The 24,217-nt window shown below is 34.1% G+C and overlaps 1 protein-coding gene across 1 annotated transcript in view; it reads right to left on the bottom strand.

The window, feature by feature from the left end:
- LOC134790056 (uncharacterized) overlaps positions 1–23,961 on the bottom strand; it is a 131,937-nt gene extending 107,976 nt beyond the window's left edge. Inside the window, exon 1 of the mRNA XM_063760814.1 lies at positions 23,624–23,961. Coding sequence (XP_063616884.1) covers positions 23,624–23,743 — 120 coding nt within the window. The 5' untranslated portion in view covers positions 23,744–23,961. The remainder of the gene's footprint in view (positions 1–23,623) is intronic.
- Positions 23,962–24,217: the final 256 nt, after the last annotated feature.

Here is a 24,217-nt window from a genome sequence, read left to right as displayed (position 1 = left end):
AAGTATTAAAACATCCTAATATATGCGAAAAAAATATAAATTTGAGAGAACATACAAATCAACCTTCTTAATTGTCTTTCTACAAAAGGTTGAATTTACAGTTTTATTAAAGAAAATTATAAGTAATTTACTTTTAAAATGTTCTATTATCATTTTACTATATTATATTTATTTTTAATAAATACATTACATTATATATGTGAAAATTACAGGTTTTTATTGTCATATAAGTTTGTTTGTTTCCATACTTTTGGCCCGGGGTGTACGTTATACACCGACACCATAGGAACAATATATTTATTTCCTGCAAACACGATTAATTTCTGTCGCACGAAATGTCATTGCCCTCGGGCCTACCTGTCACCCGAGGTAATCATATAAAAAAAAGAGTTGTATTACTAGATATACATACCTAACATGAGCACGCATAAGGTTTTCTTGAGAGACTACAGATGAGTTCTTCAAAAAAGGAGTGTACGGGTTTTTAAAGGGTCGTCAACGCGCATGTACCTACCTAACGCCCCCTGTGGCTGCAGACGTCCATAGGTGATGGTGATCGCATACCATCAGGCAGGCCTGATGCGTTTTTGGCCATCTAACTAATAGGTATTAAAAAACTTTACCACATTTTTCAATCTAAGGTGGTTTTATTATGGGGAAATAAAAATATACGCCTTAGTTATTGCACAAATTACCGTGTCTTGGTGCACTATGTAAACGAGAAACCTTTTAGAGGCGACACTTTACCCGCATTTTACATTATCACCACACGAATCCGAACGTCGAGGAACCCGTGTCGGCGTTAAATAGTTAAAAGCTAGGGCCAGAATTTGTCAATTTCCCCGCTTATTCGAGTAGATACTTTACTTATAGTCCGACCAGAAATTGTAGAAAATTATGGAGGGCGCCACTTCCTACGTGACATGGTAACGTATATTACTATTTTTGACATTCGTAAATATTATAGTTTGTCAAAGGACTGTCTTATTTCAATCATAGACAGAGATAATCATATTATCTTTGTCTTAAGGGGCCCACTGATTAACAGTCCGCCGGACGGTATCGGCCTGTCAGTTCTTCGGAACTGTCAAAATTTTGTTCTAACTGACCTTACACTACACTAGTACTAGCACCCAAAATAAAAGGATGAGTATAGTTTTCCTGGTTCTTACTGATTGACAAATTGGTTTGATCAACTATACTTTGACATTACAATTATTCATAATTTCACACAGAAATACAATGTCAAAAATTATACAATCAATAATAAATACATACCTAAAAACTTACAAATAAATAAGCAATTAATTCTGAAACAATAAAATACAATTTCCCGCTTAGCTATACATACTCATATATGTACTTAAGAAAAGAAGCGTTCGGGAATCAAAGTTTCTTCATAAAGTTTCTTATTGGTTTTTTTTCATAACTGAGCAATGAATTCACATACGTGTGTGTTAGAATATTATTATCCTATGTACAAATTGTATTACGTATGAAACTAACCTGTTTCTCTTTGAAGTTCAATGTTGATAATATATTGCACTATTTAAACCCTTAACACAATTGTGTTATTATGTGGGTACAATACGAAACCACGGTTGATGAGAGAAACGTGGGTAGTGGTAACTTTAAGATAGTAGTTAACCTACTACTAAGATTTGTATATTAATTTTAAGTGATTATATTATGTATAAATATTACTGATTAGTAATTATATATAACGGAGTTTATTGAAAAGATGTTGTAGTCATTTTATTCTGCATAACTCGATTAATGGACGAGGCACATGAACAACCACGATTGTGACGACATTTCTGGAATGACAAGTGGCATGATCAACCAGGTGCAAATGGCTAGCTGGCGGTGGGCATAAAAGGGCCCTACCAAATTTGGGTCATTCTGCTTTGAGCATCAGCACTGAGTTAATCGTCGCCAAAGGAATATTGAAAGTTAAGTAAATACTATGTTGATAATTAATAATATGTATTATAATAATTAAGTATCTACTTGATTAATTAGATAGATTAATTAATTCAATCATCTCTTAGTGAATTATAACTCTTAGTAATTATATTTATTAGTTATTGTTGATATTACTCGTTTCTGAACCAGTTTCATTTCCGCGGAAGTTAGTGCTGTTATCCGTGTAATGTGTGTCAACTCTTCCACGTCTTGCGATAAATCTTCGTAAGGCCATAAGAAGCGATTTGGTCAGTTTGGTCAGATGCACGACTTGGTAAATTACACATGTGAACAAAATGATCCATATCAGTGAATAAATTGGATTATTGACTTTAATACCCTACCCCTACTTTAACAGTTTTATTTTCAATTACATTTGTTTAGTATTTTATTTATCATACGTATAACCCCAATAACAACCAGTGATTGTTTTAGCAAGTGTATATACTTTGAAACAAGGTAAATAAATAACTAACGACAAGTTATGCCTCATTTATACACTAAAACATAGTGTTATTAGGCAGTAATGAGAATAGATGTAATATTGATTATTCATTTTGAGTTTAATATTTAAATTTGCTTATTTACATGGAAGTGGGGTTTCTCCTTATATACTTAGACAGCTTTTTAATTCGCTTTTCTCACACGTGCGTTTTACAACACTTCATTAATCAGCATCACACATTGCTCTTAAATTCTTAATAACAAAAATTTACACGTAGCATAACTATAAATCCTTTTTAATTTCCTGTTGGTAAGGTACGTATTTAATCGAAATCTAGAACTTATTTTAAAATATACGTCGTCATTGGAATACGATTAGGACGACATACTTACATACTCGTTTTACCCGCCTTCAATGGTTTAAACTATACAAGAGCTAAATACGGGGATATTAAACCCCCCCAGTCGTTGATAACTAGCGTATGGTACTCGTATATATATAGACGTCACTAGCAGTACAACGTACTGTCTGCGGCGTATCGATAAGCGTCGAAACTGGCTGAGTCCTGATACCTAGTCGCTCAACATGCTCGCAATAGCTTGCTTTTGAGCTAAAATCGTTTACTAACTACACCTAGGTACTTAATACAGGCGTACTTATTCTATTTTTATTAACAGGTTATGAATCAGATCTGGATTAGATATGGATCTGATCTGTCAGTGTCAAAAGTGACTTATTTGATTGAATAAATGACATTTTTGACACTGACAGATTGCCTCATAACCTTTTATTCCTTCGTCTGCCAAATTCCCGCAGCGCAATAAATTAACAATTAAAATTACAACAAAACAATTATTAAGTCAGATGTCAACATTCAGTGTGTTCAGCCATGCGGCTGAATGGGTTGTGAGATGAAGGAGGTCTTCCGGTGGTCCAGAGTATGAATGCAGAGGGCAGCGCTGGATAATGTGTTCCATGGTTTGGGCCTCTTCACCACATTCACACAAGGCTGAGTCCTTCCATTCCCACCTGTGCAAGAGTAGTTGCATCGGCCGTGTCCCGTTCTAAGTCTGTTCAAGCGACACCATTGCTGTCTAGGAAGATCAAAACCGGCAAGTCGATGTGCTGGGTTAACAACTCTCATCATATACGTCATGCTACCATCATCCGATGTCCAGACCCCCCCTCCCCCCCTAATTTGAAATGACGTAATTTATGAATAGCCCCTATACCGCAGCACCATTTTGTTGATGCACACCCGCCATCCTGACTCTCACTTAGAATTAGAATACTCGTACGCGTGTTAGCCAAGAGTGTAAGTAACAGCCTATTCTAAAATTAAAATAAAAAATATCTTAGAGGTAAAAAGCTTTCTTTTTAATTATTTTTTTTATCTAGATGAGGTACCTAAATGAGCTTCCAATTTTATGCCCTAATAAAGAAGTACTAAGATGCTGAAAATTCCCGAATCCCGGAGCCGCCCTACTTTTACACGTTCTTTATTAGAAAACATTAAGTCCACAAAAGTAATGTAATATTTAGTCCAGGAGATCTGGATAATGAGAAATTTTATTGGTTTTTACAAAGTATTAAGATAATATGAGCTATGTCCCCTCATATTTAGTATAGATAGATTATTATCATGAGAAGGGTTTAGGTCCCCGAGAGAGCATAAAATTTGGCATAAAGGACATAACCGTTCAACACATTATATCATGCCGTGTTTATTATAAAATCCATGCTTTTAATGTGTAAAATAAATAAAATAGCAGACCCTAATTATTATTCGAAAATACTTTCGCTCCGCTATTATGTATTTGTTGTTGTTCTTAGGCTCAGAAGTGCAAAAGGCATTTATAAGCTCGCGCCACGCCTTTATATCTCGAGAAACATCTTTGGCCTCACACCAGCTCACGGCTCGATTCGGAAAATGAATTAGATTTCTACTAGACTTCAACAAGTTACGATACGGATAATTTAAAGATATTTGTAAGATAGATATGTCAAATTTGACGTTTCCGCGATTCTGGAGGTCCTCTTGAACGATTTCGACAAGTTATGACTTAGATATCCAAGTCACATCTAGTCGATATCTAATGTAGATCTAGTTGATCTCTAAATCGTCTCAAGATCTTGTGATTATCTCGAAATCCGAATAGGCCTGTTACTCCTGTTAGTCCAACAGAGCCTCTACCATCAGTTTTGACATTGACATAACGCTCACGTCTACGTAATTTACTTTCTGTACATCTCGCTTGCACTAATATGCGAGTACGAGCGAGATGCATAGAAAGTAAATTACGTAGACGTGAGCGTATATGTCAATGTAAAAACTGATGGTAGACGTACTGCTCGCAACTCTCTTTCGACGTGATGGATTGTGGTTAGTGACGCCCCTTCGCAGAGTTTCGCGTAATATTCCCTATGTTACAAAAAAATATATCGTAGGTAGGTCCTAATTTTGCAAATTGAGCAATCAAGTGCTTATAAAACCTATATTAATTATTTTCTGTATTTTTTTATTCAATAGGTATCGTAAATCTTAATATTATCAGGGGTGCGAAACTCCTGACTTCGGTCAAACTCGGCTCCGCTCGGCTCAGCATTGCTCCGAGCAATTATTAGGGTTGGCACCACTTGACTTCCTTTTGCGTGCACGACCACAGATAAGATATTCACTTGATTTTTGACAACCCTAAATAGCCGAAAGGGATAGTGCCATATATTAGAAAGGGCCATCATGATTCGACCCTGAACCGCTGTCAAACTTCGTTTTTGTAGGAAGTTTCCTTTCTGTACGGTAGTACTATTAATTATTCTGTGATATTATATTTACAGGTATGATAGCAAATAAAATTGTTCTCGGGGAGCAACATTAATAAAACAGTCTAAATGAGAACCTCATTCCTATTTGGCTGTTGTTTAAAAACGTGCGTGGCGTGAGATTTCGAGGATTACTAATTCAACAGTCTGCATATTACAAGGTTTTATTTACATTCCTCTGTACCGGCGGTTTTGGTTCTTTGTTATGAAATTTAACATACAATTATGATCTGATGATCTGGAAGCAGACCGAGAAATGACCGAAACTGTAAGCAAATGGGAATCGAAACAAACAAGAAACATTCCTATTTTTATATCTAGCACAAATGCCATAACATTTAGAAATGTATTTCAATTATATTGATTACTTTCTTAGTTGTATAAGTACCTTACGAGTATACCTTTGTAACATGACACCAATTAGACATAAGTTGATTGTTTAGTGATCAGATTAAATTTATTATTCTTTGATCATAGACGTAAATACTTCGTCACAACAAGTTACATATCAAGACACGCGAAACTTATCTAGTGCAACTAAGCAGCATAATATTTTAAAAGTATAAGTGTCAAATCCTATACTATTGAACTAGCAACATTTATGTATTATTTTAGAGTAAACATTCGTTTTTATGTTATAAAACGTTTTTCATACATTAGATAAATTGTCCTAATATCACGAAAACAACTCTCCACTTTTACTATTTATGTGGAATTACAAATACAAATACAAATATTTATTGATAACACCAATGTTACATGTCAAAAGAATTAGGTATACATACATTGTAACTATAACCTATAACTTATGTTGTTTACATAATATAAAATTAATCATTCATTATCAGAAAAAAATAATTGTCAATATCAATTTCTTACATCATTTATGTGCATAGTAACTCAAAAAAGTCTCTCATGCTGTACAAAGTTAAATCAAGCAGCCACTTGCGTAGTCTACCTCTAAATGCTGCGGTGGAAGCTGCATCTCGGATATACTGAGGTAGCCATTATGTAGACAGACCGTATAGACTTCGATAGTTTGTGATTCGGCGTTATGAGGCGGAAATGGTAAGGCGGTAGTGGTTAAAAATGTTCTAAATATTATACAATAATTCGAAACGCTATGTTTTTTATGATAAAGGAGGCAATCGAGCAGACGAATCGCCTGGTGGTAATCAATTACCGTCGTCCATCGACGGGTATCCAGCGGGGTTACATTGCAACACCAGCGGGGTTGAATTACATGTAATTCTTAAATCATTCTGTATACAGGGTGGAACATTTCTAGAGACTGAGCTGAAAGGACAGTGTTATCTAAGTGGTCTACAATCAAGTTATAATATTTGTAAAGCTGGATTAAAAAGTAAAACATATTCATTAAAATGAAATATTTTTATATCAGTGACCACCCTACACAATTATTTACATTTTAAATTGACACAAATGTCAAGTCATTCAATAGTATCTAGGTACATGCTAGGGCTGAAACATATACATTTTTGCACTAATATTGAACAAACTGTACCTCAAAACGGTTAGAAATGTAAACTTGATTATTAAGTGAAAAATAAAGTACGTAGCCTAAACAATTCCCCGTTTGCGTAAAAGTCCTTCGTTCTGTTCCACCGGATATAGGATATAGGACGCGTAATAAACCAACAACGTATGCTTACATACTTAATAGCGACAGCAAATATTCACGATGTTACGCGGATCCTGACAAAGTACTCTGTTTTACGCTAACAGTAAGTAATTAAACTACGCACGGAACAAGTAATTCTGTTGCATATAGCTCAGCATAATCTTCGCGAACTAATATAACGTATGGCTTCTAATTTTCTTTTAATAATTAGGAATGTCATTGGGAGTACAAAATACTAATTGTAACATGTTTGCGTTGATAAATTGATCATAATATTCATAATTTAAAAATTACTGATTATTTTTTATCTAAAACATAATGTTCTGACTAAACGACAACATATGCATCGGGACTAGTTTTGGAACCAAGTCATTGATCACCGCAAAATAACGTCCGATTAGAAAACCAATATACCGTAAAATGGGGTGAGTAGGTTTCGCGGGGAGAGTTGGGTTATGAATGGGGAGAGAAGGTTTGAAAGGGGGGTGAGATGGGTTTTTAAGGCTACTGCTACAAAAATAATGTATTCCAATTTAAAATGGAGCTATAGTAATACTCATAATAAAAAAAAATCGATCCAACAATCGCCCAAAATCACCTTAGTATGAAAACCCAACTCACCCCAAATACGAGGGACTACGGGGTGAGGTGGGTTTTCCTGTTTATCGTCAAAGTGATGAAATGGAACTACCCAAAATAAAATAAAAACTAAAATACAAACATCCGGAACACTTATTATATACCCCATTCAGTTTGCATGTGTAAAAATAAAATGTTATCGAGGTTTGAATGTCAGTTTTGCGCCTACTCACCCCATTTTACGGTACATATACATTCAACGTCATCCCTTATTAATGGACGTAAGTCAATCCAGAGTGTTTAATCATGCATAAAGTATGAGACAAAGTGTCAAGAGACTTGAGGACTTTCAGAAGTGTAATGTATCTATAATGAAGCCATCTAAGCATCGCTCCATAATCCAGGAAGTGCGTCTGTTTAGAGATAATGGGCCCGATTCGGATTTTGAAATAGACATCTATTAGACATCTTTTAGACATCACCAAGATACGATAACGATATGTTTAAGATCTAACCAGTCAAATTTGACATTTGCGCGATTCTGGAGATACTGTTGAACGATTTCCACAGGATATGATTTAGAGATCCAATTCACATCTAATAGATATATCTTACTCTATCTAACGTAAAAGTGACATTGGTTGCCCGAATTGCGCTGCAAAAGAGAACTAGTTGATATCTAAACTATAACGTATCTAGAATGGATCTAGTACGTGTCGTCTCATGAAGTTCGAATATGGCAGAATGTTTTTGCATCATTTTTAAATTAGATAAACTAGAAAAACGGCAGTTATGACTCTCAGCGCTCGTGGATACTTGTTGGTTTATATCGGAAACTTTATAAGTGGAATGATGTAAATTTTGATTTTTCTTTATCTGGGTGTACAAGCCAGGTAAGAATTAGTAGATGATGTTACAAGGGAGCAAAATTACATATTTACGACGAGGACTTACATTGAATCCTGAACGAACTACAATAAAAATAAATAACATAACAACATATGAAATATAGATGGTCAAGCAAATCTTGTCAGTAGAAAAAGGCGGCAAATTTGAAAAATGTAGGTGCGAAGGGATATCGTCTCATAGAAAATTTGAATTTCACGCCTTATTCTCCTGACAAGATTTGCTTGACCATCTATATGTACTTTTCTACTTAAATATATGTTGCATTACGAGTAAATGAACCCTTAATGGAAGAGCTTTTATTTGGCTTAAAGCATTTAGGCCAACCAAAAACTCATAATTTATGAAAGGGTTTTTATATATTTGTACTGCATAATGCGTTATCTCTCTTGTTCACGGATTATCCTTCAGTAATGGATGTTTTTTTAAATAATTTTTGCATGTCAGTATTTTGTGTGCTATTGCTTAAATGGGCTATTTTATTCAAAGTTGTCCCCTACACTTTTTTTTTTCAAATTTGGGATTTTTTATGTTATTTCTACTCAGTATCATGAGCTCTTTTGATCCTAATAGGAGAAAAAAAAGTGTCCCAAAATTTCCATAAATTTTTCGATCTTTCCGTTCCGTGACCACCATACAAAGTCGATGAAAAATGGCAACGGAATGGAAATAAAAACATTGGACACTATTTTTCTCTTATTAGGATATAAAGAGCTCGTGATTCTGAGTAGAAATAACAAAAAAAATCCCAAATTTGAAAAAAAAGTGTAGGGAACTACTTTAAATAAAATGGCCCAAATGCTAAAATAATATATCACATAATAATTTAATATGGGTGGATCATAGATAGGTGCAAATAAATTTGTATGCTGTATTTGTTACCTACTTCTTAAGCTTTGATGTAGGTATACTTTCCTCGCCAATAAACTTTCCTTGAACAACTACTTGACTATGCAAATTTACTGCAGGTAAGTTTAGTGGCCAAGTCCGTAAGTATTCTGGCGCCGTAACTAGCGGCGAGAACAGGAGTTTACTTTATGCTTCATTTTTGTATGTATTCAGTCAACTTTAAAGTGTAGAACCACCTTGTGGAAACCATGTAAGAAAACCAAACATCATTGTATAATAATGTTCTTTTGGAGAAATAAATTCTTAACAATAAAATTTAGAGAAACAATTTTAACCCTTTACCAGGCTGACAGGTCAAAAAAAAACCGGGCAAGTGCGAGTCAGACTCGCGCACGAAGGGTTCCGTACCATAATGCAAAAAAAGGCAAAAAAAACGGTCACCCATCCAAGTACTGACCCCGCCCGACGTTGCTTAACTTCGGTCAAAAATCACGTTTGTTGTATGGGAGCCCCACTTAAATCTTTATTTTATTCTGTTTTTAGTATTTTTTGTTATAGCGGCAACAGAAATACATCATCTGTGAAAATTTCAACTGTCTAGCTATCACGGTTCGTGAGATACAGCCTGGTGACAGACGGACGGACGGAGGGACGGACGGACGGATGGATGGACGGACGGACGGACGGACAGCGGAGTCTTAGTAATAGGGTCCCGTTTTACCCTTTGGGTACGGAACCCTAATGACAATCGAATGTCAGTCTTACTGATTGAAAATATAACACATGTTTGAAGTGCCGTATGTGGGAAATATAATATCCCTTAGCCTGGTAATGGGTTAAAGATGTTAATAAATAGTATAGTAGTAGCATAGTTTCTTAGAAGAGCTGCTGTACCATGTTTTACTAACGTGCTTAGTAGATGTCCCATTATAGAATGGCCTTATAACTACCAAAAAATCAAGTTTGGTTCATTGAAACACGAAATAACTAGTATTTTAAGAGTGACCCAAGAGACCGTAACCATGGCAACTAGTGACAACAAAAAGTTGATTCACCCAATTTATCTATTTATTATTACTTTATTCTAGTTATAAATTTAACCTCTAAATTCTAGTTTAAAGCTCTATAAGGTGCGTTAACCCTCAATATTTTAGTTTTAAGATTGAAGTAACAAAGCAAAACGCAATAAAATAATTAACAGAGTAATCAGCAAAAAAATAATACACGTAGCTACTCTAGTTATAGGTGTGTTCCATGTACTTAGGTATAGGTAAGTTTATATTTTCTACGTCCACAAATGTCGAAGGGGATTTCTTGACTTCATTTATTTAAGTGCTTATTATGATGTTCGATTTGTTCCATCGTTCGAGTAGCAAGAATGATTCAGTTATTTCATTGTTAAAGAACTTTGTATAAAGCGATTATGAGAGTAGTAGTTAGTTTCCGGCCCTAGGATTCGTTTCTACGTGGGGCCAAGCAGGATAACCTGTATAAAATTATAAATCCGTCTCATTCTGCCATTGAGATAGACTAAGCAGCCCTCCCGGCTTGGTCCTACATGGAAGTGCATGGTTTGATGCCTCGGCCACGAAACGCACGCTCAGAGCATCAAGAGCGTGCACGCCTGTGACGTGATGCTATTAGGAGCCTGCGAGCTGCGCTTCGGGTAGAGACTATTGGGGACGTTAAGCTTTCCTCCATGTTCAATGTTTTGGGCAGTGACATACACGAATTTAAAGATCTATTTTAAAATATATAAAAAAACCTAATAACAAAGTAGTAACAGATAAGTACCTATTAATAAAGGTCCGGATTAGCAAATGGCTGGCAACATTGGGCAGGAAAGTTTCGATGTCAAACATTATGCCGTTTTAATTTATACTGGAGCTATCCCAATCCGGCGGGACCCTCCTCGCTGTCACGGCCACGCGTCTACTGTCCAGGTGTTAAAGAGTAAATTGTAAAAAAACAATCTGCGCTCCGTTTTCCCTTACTTATGAACGCCGGGTGCGACCGAGCTTTATTTTAGAAATAATGCCTTTTATAATTGGAAATTAGCTATTATTTCCTTTCATTACTGTATTTAATACAAGCCGCATTTACAAAATTTATTAATTATGATTGAATCTTCGGGAAATTTGATCGTCATTTATTTTTCCTTTTCATCTTTTGCCTGCATACCGCAATAAAAAAAAATTGACTTATTGTTAAGGATTTCATTTTTATAAGCGTGTTTAGTTGAGTGTGTTATCGCAAATGCGAATGAATTCTGTCAAGCAGATATCGGATTTAATTACAGGTATTTCAAAGCAATTTCGTGACTAACAGATAGTTTTAATCCATTTGGTTTTCCATCTAAAGCGATAAACGCATTGTAAGCGGGAATATTAAGGTAAAATCTGGGGGCACGGCAGTGCCCCCGCCAAGTTGAACGCGAAGCAAACACTGCCGTACCATCCTTTACTGGAACCATTTCGTCGCATTTTCAGGCCCCTATTTGAGAACCTCTGGATAAGACCACAACGCAGAAATTTTGGTCATCCAGTAAAATATAATCACATACTTAAAATCCAAAATTTCAAGTCTGTAGATCATTTAGTTCCGAAGTTAAGCGAAAGCAAAGTTTCGCATTTATGACTCACTCATGATCATCAGAATAGAACTAGTACTCTAGTAAACTCAGAGAGCTGAAATTTGGTACAGAGTTAGGGTTTAATGGCCACATAAAGGGAAAACCTAAAAATATTGCAATATCAGTCACGTTTTAAAGATCTAAGAACTGCATAAGTAAGTTTGTGATCCCATATAAATATATGATATTACAAAGTTAATGTTGCAGTTCCTACAAATAGTAGGTAAAGTAAAGGTACTACGATGTACGATGTGAGTATGAATGAAGATATATTTAGTTATGATATGTGTATACATAGTATGGGTATGAGTATCCGAAAAGAAGGACTGCCTACAAAAAGAGATGAGATCCCATCAAAAACATTACATGTAAAAAGGTGCAAGTCTCGCAACGCTTTTACAAAAAAAAAGTTTTGAGATGTAATGTGAAACCAAGTCGGTTATTTTAATCAGTGCCAGGGGGTGTTAAAACCGTATCAATAAGATATCTTTAATTTGTAATACATATCGACGATGGAAAGGAGAAACCCCTTAAGCGACATTTTGCTAACTTTACAGGAGAGCGTTTAAAAGTATACATTTTCAAAAAAAATCGTAACTTTTTTTCTAGTTGTTTTAAAGACTTCAGTTCTATGAACGTATTTTATTAAATTGTAATACCTAATCATTAGTAGTAATGTTACTGAAAAAATCATAGAATCTTCTGATATAAATGTCGTTTAATTTAAAGTGACCTTAAGATAGAACCAGAGAAACCCTTTAAGCGACATTACAATTTTTAGGCAGATACTAGGAAAAAACAATGAAACGAGCTTTTATATCATACGTATTACTGGAATATTACTTTAAGCAACTATAGTGAGGACAACGTTTTCTCATTATTATTAAAGAGATTTTTTGGGGTAGAATTGTGTTACCTATGCAACTAATATAATTAATTATTATGTATATTTTAAATCCAATATAAACACAATTATTGATAATTATGTCATCTTAAACGGGTACCTTGTAACTTAAAACCGGAAAAAACAGGAATGTACAGGGTAAACATGAATAAGTAAAAAAAAAAGATAGCTATTGTTTATTTAAATTGCAAGTTTGTACTTTCTTTAATCACTCTTGTGTTTTAAAAACTTAGTGTTAGTAATTTATTAAACACTAATCCTAAATATTAAACATTAACCTGCTTATTCATAAACGTCTATCAAACCTGTAATAGCTAATTTATGTTTTGTTCCTATCTGTCACTTCCACATTTGTCATTGCTAGAAAAGGACAAAACATAAATTAACTAATATAGGTTTAATAATCGTTTATGAATAAGCGGGTAAAAGCGCGTGAATACCTACTACCTACACAAATGGGTATGTTACTTCTTAAATACGTAATATTAATTATAATAAATAAACACTTATAAATTAGGGCATTTCCATTTAAAGTTGTACCATGACTCACTTGACGCGTTGAAAATATAATTTGGATTATTTGGTATTTTTTTATGTGATTCTATGAGTAAATATATTCTAGTTTACGAAACACAAAAGAGAATCGTAATATTTTTAGCATAAACCAGTTAAAAATAATATTTAATAGGATGAGGGAGGTTTTTTGCCGTCCGTTTGGTTACAAATGGTTTTTGAAATAGTCAATAAAATACATACTTGAAGCAAATGTTTTTATGTTTAAAGCATAATAATGTTAATAAACAACCTAAAAACAATCATCATTGACCAATTTAGACCAAAGTTTTTTCATAAAAGGGAATTTTATGTGGTTTGGTTACGAGGTGGCCCCAAATCGTACGATATTTTTAGGTTTATTAAATAGTTATTGGCATTACTGCCATGTGACGAATAACAATCATTAGAATTAACAAAACATGTGATTATTGTCAAAAAAATTAAATATTTTAGCTTATAAACTTTGAATAAACAATAATTAATACTTTTGAAATCAAGGGGACATTTCCAAATGGACGCCCATGTAACTTAATTGACAAAGTAAAGACGAGATCACAATAATCGAAAATTTACACAAATACTCAGTGAATAAAAAAAGGACTACAAAATATGTACCAAAATCAGTAGATAGAGTTTTAAACATAAGAAACTCAATAATACTTAATAAAATATGACTTATTAATTGCACATGAATTAAATAAGTATAGACAAAGTCACGGTAAAAACTATACATACTCAATGTGCGTGCGTCTTTACCGTGTCCGTTTGGTTACATTTTTCTAGTCCGGCTATATGTTACGCTTCAAATTGTAACCAAAAGGACGTACTTAACGATTTGTCTGATCCTGAATTAAATCTATTCAAAATAATACAAAACTAACAGCAATGTTCAACTTATGTGCTTGATAAATAACTATATGAAACATGGTTTTATTTAATATTAACAGTGTTTTAGTTACTTAAGGTTCAAGCTGCATAAACAGTTGAACAAAACGGACAAAACATTGAGTAAAATTACCGGTCACACACCAGCACGCCTTTGAGGTTGCGAATTGACTGTTTTAAATCAAATTTGACGTTTAAACAAGGTTTATCTATGGTCACAGGGTTGCCAGGATGAAAAAAACCTAAAATGTTGGTAAAAAGTATTTCGCTAAGTAGCGAAAACTGCGTAACCAACCTGGACTATGTCCGTTTCACGATTTCGCGGGGACAACGTTTTTATTGAAATTAAACCCTATTATTGATGTTTTTAAAGCTCTTTTTCATCAATAACACATTTTTCAACATTTAAACTATGCCAGGAATTAATTACTTGGTGTTGCCTTCATAGAAAAAATATGTGTAAAAGTCCATCAAAAATTGAAGTCGGTGAAGGGGACAGTACTACGGAGTGATTTTATCATATCTAAAAACCTTATTTTAAGTAAGAAAAAAGTGATTTATTGTGCATTAAACTTAATAAATGATGTGTCTATATAATATATTTCAATAAAAAACATCATTTGCCTAGTTAAAAAATTCGTCTTAAGAGTAAAACGCAAAAAATGTAAGGGGACATGCGAAAAACTCGAGGGTACAACTTTAAATGGAAATGCCCATTAACAACAAACGCACAAAATATCATACATACCTAGCTGTCTGTGACGGCAAACAGCGAGACAACCACCTAAACGACTTAAGCAAGTTTTAACAAATACATTAAGCGACATAAATGCTAAAATTCAACGTGTCGCTTAAAGGAGCAAATTCTGTCATACATTTTGTGACAACCAATTAACCGACAGCATTTGTTGTTCATAATACCAAAAGACACGATTAAGCGCCTAACCTTATATATTCAGTATTTGTAATAATCACTTTAACGCCATCACTACAAATTCAAGCAATATTTAAAATCACTTTAAGCGATCAAGTATAAATTTGTGTGTAGTTTAAGTGACGTAGTTCAAATTTAAATCAAATTATGTGTCGCATAAAGGGGGGGTTTTTAAATGTGTCCATAATTAATAACCTAACTTAACCGACATCAAAGTCATCAGATCGCTACGTAACCCGACTTAAAAGACGCAGAAAAAAAAGCTGATTCCAACGGTATATATAACTCAACTACATTCAAAATGTCGCTTAAGCGGTTTCTCCTTTCCACCGTCGATATAATGACTTGGCAATCGCACATAATGCTTTACTCGTACCGTACTCGTAAATATGTGTAATTAGCGCTAGCGTTATGTTCAATTAGAATTATTTTTAATAGGTGACGATGATCCTTTTGTCATTATGCAGCCGTGCGATGGCCAAGTCATTATACGTATTACAAATTAAAGATATCTTATTAATACGGTTTTAACACCCCCTGGCACTGATTAAAATAACCGACTTGGTTTCACATTACATCTCAAAACTTTTTTGTAGTAAAAGCGTTGCGAGACTTGCACCTTTTTACATGTAATGTTTTTGATGGGATCATGTTAACAAGAAAAGAGTTTAATACGCGTAGTGTAGTAAATGAAGCAAGTTGTTGTATGGAGACAGGGACAGGAACCGGTTACCTTAACCGGGGTTTTTCATAGGGTTATTTTAGAGGTGTTTATAAAAACCCCTACCATAACGGTAACCGCTTAATAAGGTAACACTTTGATTCGGTAACCGTATCAGATCGAGTTAACCTCTGTTACCGGTAACCGAAATAAAAACCCAGTCTATTCAGTTACCTCATTATGAGGTTTTTGACCAGTTCAAACGATTGTAATCTTTACGCACACTTAAATTCAACTTATTATTGAATAACCGAGGTTGGCATGGGCGGTCTATGAAGCCTCCAACGGCTCCAACACAAACAAGTTTTTTTGCCTTTCCTTTGTTTATCTTTATACCTACCTGTGTGGTGTGTTCTTATTATAAATATTATTATATTATAACTAAAATAATTAAAATAAGTAAATTAAATATATTAAATAAATTAAATAAATTAAATAAATTAAATAAATTAAATAAATTAAATAAATTAAATAAATTAAATAAATTAAATAAATTAAATAAATTAAATAAATTAAATAAATTAAATAAATTAAATAAATTAAATAAATTAAATAAATTATATAAATTAAATAATTTCATTGTTTTTACCTTTAATTCCGACGTTTCAGCTGAGTTGCACCAGCTGTGGTCACGGAAAGACTGACGTCCCAACAAATGTCAACGGAGATAATTAATAAAACACCACTAAACTACCCGAAATTAGTTTATAAAAATGTTCGGGGTAGACAAAGAAATTGCATCTACCCGTTAAAGTTTAATGTTTATTGTCCACGGCACGACACGCAACACTCACAGTATCCGTACACTGGTCCGAAGATATATCCGCTGGTTTCAAAACGCGAGAGTTTAAAGTGTTAAATTAAATAAATTAAATAAATTAAATAAATTAAATAAATTAAATAAATTAAATAAATTAAATAAATTAAATAAATTAAATAGATTAAATAGATTAAATAGATTAAATAGATTAAATAGATTAAATAGATTAAATAGATTAAATAGATTAAATAGATTAAATAGATTAAATAGATTAAATAGATTAAATAGATTAAATAGATTAAATAGATTAAATAGATTAAATAGATTAAATAGATTAAATAGATTAAATAACGTAAATAACGTAAATAAATTAAATAAATTAAATAAATTAAATAAATTAAATAAATTAAATAAATTAAATAAATTAAATAAATTAAATAAATTAAATAAATTAAATAAATTAAATAAATTAAATAAATTAAATAAATTAAATAAATTAAATAAATTAAATAAATTAAATAAATTAAATAAATTAAATAAATTAAATAAATTAAATAAATTAAATAAATTAAATAAATTAAATAAATTAAATAAATTAAATAAATTAAATAAATTAAATAAATTAAATAAATTAAATAAATTAAATAAATTAAATAAATTAAATAAATTAAATAAATTAAATAAATAAATTAAATTAAATAAATTATATAAATAAAGTCAATAAAATCAACAAATATAAATAAAGTAAACAAAATAAACAATTTTTTTAGTATTTTTTTTTAGTTCTGACGGCACATCACTAAAACTACTTTAATGTAGCAAACCAGTAAGCAACCGATAATAAAGGTTACCATAACTGAATGAAAACCTGTTAAAAACCCTTAACAAAAACCCTATCGCGATGGGGTTTTGAGATTAACTCGGTTAAAGGTTAGGGTTACCGTTTCAATAAGGTTACCATTACAATCAGGTAACAGTATGATAGGGTTACCGAATGATAAGGTAACCGAATCGATTGGGTTACCGAATTGATAGGATTAAGCGTAAAGAGGGGTTTTCCGGTCCTTGTATGGAGACCCATGCATTAATTTCTCAGTCGATGAAATTTAGCTTGGTTATTGTATAGTATGAGCCGAGACTAACATATAAATATCCAAAAAAAAAACACTCCTTATTTAGGTAAAAACAAAAATCTGATTATATATTGAACCGAGTAATTCCTCAGTCCAAAATTATTTTACAAAATAAGTTATTTGTATCAGTATGTGATACTAGAAAAAAATCTAAAAGTTTTGTCAAACATGAGAATATTTTTTTATGAGAATTCCTTTTTTTGACGCTCATTTTCATCGGAAAATTGCTCTGTAATTTTTTTCTTCTTATATGATCTTAGAATATAATTTGGCGCAGTGGGTAAAAAAATCCAAAAAAAAATGCGTACCCAAATGTATGTATTATAGAACTATTAAAAACGGACAGTGGAATTTTTTAGATTTTCATTTTGTAGGTATAAAACGGCAATTAAATGGCATTCCAGTGTAAAAATTAGACTGAGCAATTTTCCGGTCCAAGACACGCCAAAAAATTATATTTTATTAATACTGGTATTTCTGCTGGGATATTTTTTTTGATATTTCATATATTGTTGCAATATGTGAAGAAAGTTTGAACGGAGCATTTTTCCGTAAAAAGATATTAACGATTTAAGACTTTAGGTATTTACTTTAATTCTATTATTATTATTCTTTGGAAATTTATACAATACTTTTTATTTATTGACACTTTATCATACTGTAAAGTTTTTTCTGGCTGAGGAATTACTGCGGGGTCCACTACCTTTATTTACTACACTAGCGTGGAAGTCTGTTATCTGTAAGGGCTCCAATAAAACAAAGTTGAAACAAACGAAACCTCATTTCTCATTCACAAAGTTTCACTATAATACTGGGATATTAATACCCATACAGAAGTGACACAGCTAACAGAAACATGCCACGAAGCAACGCAGAACGCAATGTAGTATGCTACGAAAAGTTCCAACGTTCAAAACTTACTTTTCCTTCGTAAATAGCCTGTTAACTTGTGTGACAAATGAAATGATCATCTAAAAGCAAGAACCTGTTTTCTTTCGCGAAAGTTCAAGAATAAGGCAGAATTAATTTTGTTTACAGGTTACGGCCCACTTTACTTCGGAAAATATGATTGCAAAGCGTGATTTTGATTTAACAGTTATATTAGGCGCATGAATAAGACATTGTTTTGTTTATGTTTCCGTATGAATAGAGTACGGGTAAGCGTGGAGTGAAAAGCCCGGGCTGTATAATAAATAGCTGGTAAACAAAATGTTACATGGCGTAATGTAACCTCGGTGAGTAAGTACTTATAATACATTATTATGTAAAAGCAGTTTTTGGAATCGTTGTGCCGCTATGTCGGAATGTCTATTATGTCGGGAAAATTTATATAAATCAATTATTAATACTAATGTCTATTTTAAAAAACAAAATAAATAAAAAAAACAACGGGTTGCACTCCGGGAGTGCCGACAGAAGTGAAAACTCAATAACTAGTCCAAAATATTTGCAGCACTATGTATAATTGACCCATCCTCCATTCTATTGAAAAACTTTAGTTCCGAAATTGCTGGCCAGTGAACTTAAATTTGTAGCGTTAATTGTTTAAAATTGCGCCGCCTACACGAAACAGCAGGCTCAGGCATACATTTTCGCCGTGCGGTAGAAAGAGAGGAGAGACGCCTTACGCGTTACTCGTTACGCTATCCCGAGTTTATCATTTTTTCCCCACCTCAAAAAGTGCTCAGCGCCGCTAAAGAAGTTTTCACTTCAAAAAACCGGGCAAGTGGGTATCGGCCCATGCATCATTATGGATGTTCCGGAAAAAATATACTAAGGTAATGCACAAAACTGACCTAACGGGTATTCTACTTATATCTTGGCTAAAAAGTTAAGTAGGTATATGGTTATTTTTTCACGGCTCCTGGATCGCCGAAAAAGAATCGGACAAGCACAGAGCTAAAAATACTGACATTGAATTGAATAAACAATCGCAAAACAATACGTAAGTACATACTCGCTCAACACGCCAACACTCTGAAAACAAATAAAAGTTCTTCCCTTTGCAAGCGACGCACGTCCTCATTCTGTTTTTTCTCAGGCAAATAAATCTTAATGAAATACACTGTTTAAAGAATCTTCCACTTGTAAACATCTTTCACATGGTCCACATCGAATATCCATACTATTATAGGCACACGTAATATCTGTTTGTCTGTATGTAGGTACATAACTATGTAGTTAAATAAACACATTGTTCTCTGTGTTTATATAATATCTTCTATCAAGGATTTTTGTACCTAACTAGCATAGGTAGGTACAAAAATATTAGTAGCATATTAGTCCTAAAGCAAATACTTATGTTTCTAAAAATGAAAAATTTAATAATTGGAAATAAAACATTCAGTAAAAATAAACGAAATACGAAATGTGTGTATAGGCGTTTCACTGAAATTGTGTGAAAGTCAGGATGACGGGTGTAATATTTTTTGGTAATAGCTTTAAGTACCTACCGGAAGGTACAATTTTTGAATGTACATACTAAATACATAATAGTACAAATTAGGTACAAAAATATGGTGTGTTCTGTTTTTTTGTTGGCGACTCTCACGAAATTGTGAATGATGGTAATGTCAGCAGATGTCAACTCGTTTTAAAAAGTTTATTTTTCTATTCTCTCAATTTCTGTATAGGACATGCATTACGTGAAACTAAATTATATTTATTTCTAATCTAGACCACGAAGCAAGGAAGATAATTATGGTCGAACTTTACGGTATATTAGTTAATTTAATAAATAATAAAAATTGTACTCGGTACATAAACGGTATTTTGCTGATTTTCTTTGATGTAAGTGATGATTACATTTTATAATTTATAGTCTCTGGTTTTTCATAGAGCTTTATTCCATTAACCGATATAGGTTCCCGTTATATTTTTAGTTTTATCATATCATCTAGAACTGATTTATAGGTAAACATTTTTCGCTGATTATGAAAGGTCTTGATTGAAGTTTGTAACTTTTATAAACAAACCTTCGAACCATACGCAATACCGGAAATGTTTAAAATGTAAAGAACTGAACTTAATATAAGAGATATTCTTCCAAGAGTTAAAGTTCGATTTTGATGAAATATCTAACAGGCCGATTCGGGCGTACACTGACACTGACATCAAAATGACATCTAAATAATGTAATTCAGTTATTGCATTTCACTAGTACCTACACCACAGAATAAATAATAGTACTAGGTACAGAAGACTCACTCTCTAACAAAACGCGTCTGTTACGATCAGGACAGATATGTATATTAAGTCACATTTATAGACGGGTCTAACGCGAGTTTTATTCAATTACCTTGATTTACCGACGTTTCGACACAGGTTTCACTGGTCGTGGTCGCGGCTGACTGATGTCCCAGCAAAATGTCAAAACAGATTTGTGCAACTACCCGACCAAAAGTGTATGGAAAAGTTTGGGGTAGACATCACATTTTCAAACCACCCACTACACATAATGTTAATTATTGTCAATAGTCCGACACGCAACACTCACAACAATGTGAGTTATTATGTGTTCAAACGCGAAAGTTTAAAATATTATAGGACAGATATGGCCGCTAGGTGGCGACAGCGCCACGCGCGGCTTATGGTTAGCCACCAAAATTGGTGTGGAACGGATGTACTTTTAGCTACTAGTGACCCTAGGTGTGTATCGCTACTATTATTACGATCGTACCTAACATTTATATATGTATACGTATGGGTATCGTATGGAGTCTGTGCGGAAAGAGAAGAGTCGTGGAATGTATGGGGCCCAATTCATTCCACGACTCTTCTCTTTCCGAACAGACTCTAAAACCCGCATGTGGAGGAACTAGGATAATAGCGACTCCTAGAACGCTCGTCTCACTGAATACGCATCGCAATCTAGATCGGTAAACGCCTCTAGCTAATTGACTCGTGTTCACTAATAGACCAATTTGGCGAACGTTATGTTCCCGCCATTTATAATGCAAATTCCGCTCAGCTGTTGCCAGCGTGTGGTCGTAGGGAAAACTGCCATTGATCGAATAAATAATATAATGCCTTCGGTTAGGTCGGGTCTGTTTGCGTTCTTGAATAATGTGGAGACTGTTCGCTGTAATGGCTTTGAAGTACAATTGTCGATCGGAAATTGACATTTAGTTAATGGTTACAATGTACTTTAATATCAGGTTGGATAATTTTAGTGTCATAATGTAATTGTAAGGTTTGGAGTTAAAGCTAAAATAGCCAGGAAAGTACCTACGTGAAAAAATATACGGCTAAGTATAAATAATTAATATCAAGCGATCAATTCAAATTTTAATTCTAATTTCATAATAATATTATTTCAATATGGGTTCTATAACATTGTTATTTTTAAAGTGAAACGAATAGTTCCTATAATTCTCAAAAGAAACAATGGGTACCTAGATACCGGCACACTTTTAACATGATATTTCAGTGTTACTAAAATAAGCAAAATTTTACGATTATCAGGGACGACGGTCACGAACGTGTATAATAAAAGTAGTAAATCTGTACATCCATATTTCATACGTTATGCTACGCAGAGACGTCTTATTTAGGTAAGAGGGAATGATACAAGATTCTAAAGAATATTTCTTAATTAACAGCAATAACTACCTACAGTTAACTGATCATTGGTGGTTCATTGGTGGGTGTTGCGGAGGGGAGAAGGCTATGCGACCAAGCCTGGTTTAATGCGTTAGATAGCAGAAGGTGTAGCAGAAAGAAAGCTTCTTCTGCCAAAAATGTGGGAGGATGCGTTAGATAGCAGAAGGTGTCGCAGAAAGAAAGCTTTCTCTGCCAAAAATGTGGGAGATCGTGCCGCTCACGCATCGGCCTCCACAGTCACTAAACCCGTTGTCTAAATAGTGCCTAAATCGTCTGCAATAGACGCAAAGGCCTGTGATGTGATGGTGGATCTTATGTATATGTCGCAGTCGGATCGTATAATCCGCCGTATTACATTACGGCTAGCCGTTTTCAAAAACAGGGGCGTTTTGAAATGCGGCGGTTTAACGATTAGCCGGATTGAATGCGGCTGAATGAGAATCCGCCGGAATGTATTCGGCGCCATACGTTCTTCAACACGGCTAGCCGTAATGTAATACAGCGAGTCAATAGCCGCCGCTTTGACCGTTTTTAGTTTCCATTTTTAACACCCGTGGCGCTGCCTGACAAACGCTGGGGTGTCCATCAAATCTGGAGTTCGTCGGACTGTTTCTTTTCAAAAAATATTTCCTTCGAAACTTAACTAGACGGAGCACCGCTTCGCGGGGCTCCTATTTCTGAGCGGTTTGCCCTTCGGGCATCTGAAGCTACCTAACGAACCTAACCTACCTATCTATTGATTTAGTGAGACGTCCGTGAAAACATACACTTTGGGGAAAAAAGCGTAGGTAGGTAAGTAGGTTAGGTTCGTTAGGTAGCTTCAGATGCCCGAAGGGCAAACCTCCCAGAAATAGGAGCCCTGCTTGCGGGGCTCCGTCTATTTAAGTTGTGAAGGAAATGTTTTGGAAAAGAAACACATGTAGTGCGGTGGGACCATGGTAAAAATAAATTAAATTGCAAACATTGTCAAACTCCGTTACGTAGGCGACCGAAAGAACTGGTCACTCTACAATCTAAAATAGTAGTACGATGCGGCTAAACGTAGGCCGCCTTATTGAAGAACGTATCGCAATGACAATCCGGCTAATCGTCGAACCGCCGCATTTCAAAACGCCCCTGTTTTTGAAAACGGCTAGCCGTAATGTAATACGGCGGATTATACGATCTGACTACGACATATATACATCACGGCTTACGAATTCTTGAACTCATAATTGAACAGTGTGGACGATGGCGCACATTCCTAAATGAACTAGGAGTACGTCACTAAATATAAAATGTTTCATACCTTGGCGGGGTCCTGATGGTTGCCGGTGGCGTACACGGACGCGCGGCGGCCGAGCAGCGTGCGGCTCACGATGGAGCTGCTCCGGCGCCCCGACATTCGGTCTTGAGGTACGGGCAACATTTTGCCGGTGGGTATTTTCTTTCACAGGCAAATCACGGTTTCATTGAGTTTCATTTACACAGTTTTTCACCATTCACTAGGAATCACTTTTAGCTGAGCAAGCTTTTTATTTATTAGATTGCTAAGACACTCTGTATTGTGATCTTTAAAAACAGGAAAAATGTGTTTACTTCTAAATGCTGTTACTATGAAATCACATAATTTGCTTGAATTTTAATTTCATACATAAATCATAATTCTAAGAATCACTTTCCTACACGTTTATCAATTTTATTTGCTAAACTAAGTAATTAAGAATTTCTATAGGCACATTTACTTATTATTTTTACTTTAGCGGCTTGCTTTTAGCATTATGTATGTTTTGTATATCATGTAGGTACCTGTAACAAGAAATGGTTATTAATAGGGATGTACCGACTAGTCGGGAAAGCCGACTATCCGGCCTCATTTGTAGTCGGCGATTAGTCGGCGACT

This window comes from Cydia splendana, chromosome 4 (assembly GCF_910591565.1).
Source record: "Cydia splendana chromosome 4, ilCydSple1.2, whole genome shotgun sequence".
NCBI classification, from domain to species: Eukaryota; Metazoa; Arthropoda; class Insecta; order Lepidoptera; family Tortricidae; genus Cydia; species Cydia splendana.
This window is presented reverse-complemented; position numbering and strand designations above follow the sequence as displayed.